The 4,060-nt window shown below is 48.3% G+C and overlaps 1 protein-coding gene across 1 annotated transcript; it reads left to right on the plus strand.

The window, feature by feature from the left end:
• On the plus strand, positions 1-3,322 carry LOC136653795 (leukotriene B4 receptor 2-like). The gene is made up of 2 exons (XM_066630675.1): positions 1-59; positions 2,203-3,322. The coding sequence occupies exons 1-2, from the start codon at positions 1-3 to the stop codon at positions 3,320-3,322; spliced, it is 1,179 nt and encodes a 392-aa protein (XP_066486772.1).
• The last annotated feature ends 738 nt before the right edge of the window (positions 3,323-4,060 follow it).

A 4,060-nucleotide genomic window follows, 5' to 3' on the forward strand; every position in this document is an offset into this window, starting at 1 on the left:
ATGGAGCGAGCCATGACAAGAGACATGACGCCTTCTCTGAGCCCGTACAACTCTCCCATGTAAGTCATTTTGGGACCCAAGGGGTGATTGGAATGGGCCAGATCTGGCAGAGACTGGGATCATGCTGGTCAATCACTTTAGCAAATTCCATGCAAAGGATGATTCAGAAAGGGTCCTAAAATGAACTGCCGGAGATACAAACCTCTGGCACAGCTTCATCTGAACGGCTGTGTGGAGCAGCAGTTTTCAGCCAGTGCACCACGGCACACTGTTGCGCTATGAATGGTCTACAGGTGTGCTGTGGGAGTTTGAAGGAGGGTCATTTATTCGTAGGGCCATTGGGGGATGTGAGCCCCTGGCCAACTGTGCGGTGTGCCTCGTCGACTGTCCAAAAACTGACGATGTGCCTTGATAGTTTTAAAGACTTGTCAGTGTGCCATGAGATGAAAAAAAAAGTTGAAAATTACTCGTGTATAGTTTTGAGATGGGGTCTCAGAAAGGGAGAACCGGGGGGGGCTGGACCATCTTCAACACAAAGGAAGGTCAAAGTTTATAAGACTGCAGTCCTAGACACACTTTCCTGGGAGTGAGCCCCATTGAACACAGTGTGACTTACTTCTAAGTAGACCTGCATAAGATTGCACTGTGAGTCTTTTTCATTTCAGAGAGAGAGAGAGAGAGAGAGAGAGAGAGAGAGAGAGAGAGAGCAAAGAAAAGATGACCACAGAATGACTTGATGGAGGTCTAGAAAGTGGATGGAGAGAGGTTTGACTCCCTCTCCCTCCTAATACTACAACGAGGAATCACTCTGTGAAAATTCTTCTTAAGATCCATAATTCATGCATAATCCGAGTGTGGAATTTGCTGCCCACAGTGGTTGTGTTTCAAGCTTAATGGCTTGCTTGCTAAGATGATGAGAGGAATCCTTTCAGGAGGCTCCATCTATTAAGACTGATTAGCCTTCAAGGTGACATGGGTCATGTCCCATGTACAGAGGCAATTACCAGTGGCATAGCTAGAGGGGGTGCAAAGCACTAAGCTTTGCAGGGAGCCTTAACCGCAACATGCAAGCAGCCCCTCCCCCTCTCCTTCGGATGCCTCCACTTTGCTTCCCTGCCCGGAATGGCTCTGAAGGGGCCACTTGCATGGCCCAATGAGGCTCCCTGAAAAACTTAGTGCTTTGCACCCCCTCTAGATATGCCACTGGCAATTACACCAACAAATTGCAGCAAAGGGAAGCAGCCACAGACAAAAGCTGTTCCCTTTGCATCCTATTTGTGGGCATCCGATTGGTTTCTGCGTGACCATGATGGAAAGCAGGGGGCAGGACCAAGCTGCCTCTGGTGCTCCAGCAGGGCTCTCCTTGTGTGACCAAAGTGACAGAGCAGTTCTGCGTAGAAGGGGACTGGCTGTGTTGTCAGTTGCTCAGGGCAAGGCAAATTAGTCGCATCTATTAGGACACTGTTGGGATGGAAAAGAGTTGGCAAGAGAGAGACACAAGGAATCTTTCTCATCTCCTCTCCAATAAACCCATGCCCTGCTTGTGGAATTTCCCAGGCAATTACTTAGAAGATCTTCCTCCCCTTCTTCTGTTGGCTCACATGAGAACATAAGAACAGCCCCACTGGATCAGGCCATAGGCCCATCTAGTCCAGCTTCCTGTATCTCACAGCGGCCCACCAAATGCCCCAGGGAGCACACTGGAATGTCACAATCTAAGCCTCTTGGGGCAGGGACCTGACTCTTTGTTGTGACTCTCTATAGGACCTTATGCACTGACCATCGTCATTATCTACTACTACTACTACTACTACTACTACTACTACAAATAAAAATATTTGCATATTGCTTTTCCACAAGAAGGCCCACCAACTGGTTTTCAGAGCAAAATAGACAAGTAAAGAACTATGAATGCTAACAATTCACCATCTATGTATATGACTCCTTATAGCCAGACATGAAGCAACAAGAAGCAGGTCTCTGCCCCCAGGAGCTTGCAAATAATGGGACGGATGGATAGTGGCCAGGGCAAGATCTCAGTGTTAACAGAATCCATTCTAATTTATTCCAGTCAGAAAACTGAGGGGGGGGGGGAGAGAGAGAGAGAGAGAGAGAGAGAGAGAGAGAGAGAGAGAGAGAGAGTTTGTCTGTAGATAGATTTTCAGTGCTGTTTCTCTCAAAGTTCTCCCTCCTTCCTAACAGAGAGGCACCAGCAGCTCTAGCCGTCACCATCAACAACTGTACACACACCTCGGGAAATAACACCCTCTTGAGCTCCGACACCTCCATCATGGCTGGGATTGTCTTTCTGCTCCTGTCTGCCCTCATAGGACTTCCTGGGAACCTCTTCGTCATTTATAGCATCCTGTGGAAAATGAAGCCAAGTCGCCGCTCCGTCACTTGCCTTCTGGTGGTGAACCTGGCGGTGGCGGATGCAGTCGTACTGCTTCTCACGCCCTTCTTCATCATCTTCCTCACTTTCAAGAACTGGGTGTTTGGGTGGGTTGTTTGCAAAGGGGTGTACTACCTCTGCTGCATCAATATGTTTGCCAGCATTTTCATCATCACCCTCATGAGTGTGGACCGGTGCTTCGCCGTCAACAAGCCCTACCTCTCTCAAGCCATTCGCAAGAAGCATTTGGTGCTTAAGATTTTGACAGGGATTTGGCTGGCAGCCATTTTGTTATCCATCCCGGCCTTCCGCTTCCGTGAAGTGGTGAAGCATCCCTCCGATCTGTATTCCATCTGCGAACCTTGCCATCCCAGGCCAGGCTGGGCCATCTTCCACTTCACCTTGGAAACGGTGGTGGCCTTTGTGATACCATTTACAGTCATTGTTGGGTGTTATTCGGCTATCTTGATACGCCTCAGAGGGGTGAGGAGGCGACAAGGGGCTCGGACTGAAAAGCTCATCGTCGCCATTGTGGTTTGCTTTGCGGTCCTCTGGGTGCCCTATCATATCATCAATGTGCTCCAGGTGGCTTCAAACATAGCCTCAGGACCAGTGGCAGAGAAACTGGGCCACGCCTGGAAGAAAGGACGGGCGGGAGCTACAGCCTTGGCCTTCCTCAGCAGCAGCATCAACCCTGTACTTTATGTCTTTGCTGCTGGGAACCTCATCAAGAGCTCAGGAATGAACTTCATTGCCCAGTTCTTTGAGGGGGCATCTGATGGGCTCGGCCGGAGGTCTCAGTCCCAGAAAAACTTGGCAAGGGACTTGGTGGTGGTGGCAGGAGGTGCCATAAGTGTGGAGCAGGAGCCTCTGGGCGATTGTGATGGAGTTGGCAAGGGCACAGAGGACACTCAGGGTGATGGTTTGTGAGAGCCTCCCACATCGGCTAAACTGAATCATAGCTCGGTTTCAACACACAGCACTTTCTGCAAGGCCCTTTCCTCCTTCCAGCTCTTCACATGAACACTTGCAGAAACGTTTAACTCAGCCTCTTAAGAAGGCTTAATGTCAACACTACAGAGTTTAGTTGCTATCATGGGTAGTTCTCATCATGCTGGCCCTTCCACCCCTGACATGTTCAACCACCAGTCCTAGTGCAAATTGTCCAGACTTCAGACTTTGAACTTGAACTTTGAACTTTGAACTTTGAACTTTGAACTCAACAAAATAAACAGGGGTACGCCTTTGAGCATTTATAACATGTCTCCCTCCCTGACTAGGAAAATTAGATGGAAAGGATCGTAAATGGAGAACCCTGCACTTCATATCTCAGAAATTAAGTACAGCTTCCTCTCAAGGAACCCTGAGAATTGTATTATGTATTAACAGAGGAAACCATGCTTCTGTGTGTGTGTGTGTGTGTGTGTGTGTGTGTGTGTGTGTGTGTGTGAGAGAGAGAGAGAGAGAGAGAGAGAGATCAAATTTACAAAGTGACCAACAATTACACTGAACCACAAACTTGTACAAATATTAAATTAGTCATTTCTTATCGATTTTGAGGGGCTGAACACAACAATGAAAAAATTGGCTACAGTTTGTGAGATACCCGCAATAGACAGTTCCGCAGACATGTACTTGTAAATGTCCATGTCCTTGCCACCATCTATG

This window comes from Tiliqua scincoides, chromosome 5 (genome assembly GCF_035046505.1).
Source record: "Tiliqua scincoides isolate rTilSci1 chromosome 5, rTilSci1.hap2, whole genome shotgun sequence".
In the NCBI taxonomy this organism is placed as follows: domain Eukaryota; kingdom Metazoa; phylum Chordata; class Lepidosauria; order Squamata; family Scincidae; genus Tiliqua; species Tiliqua scincoides.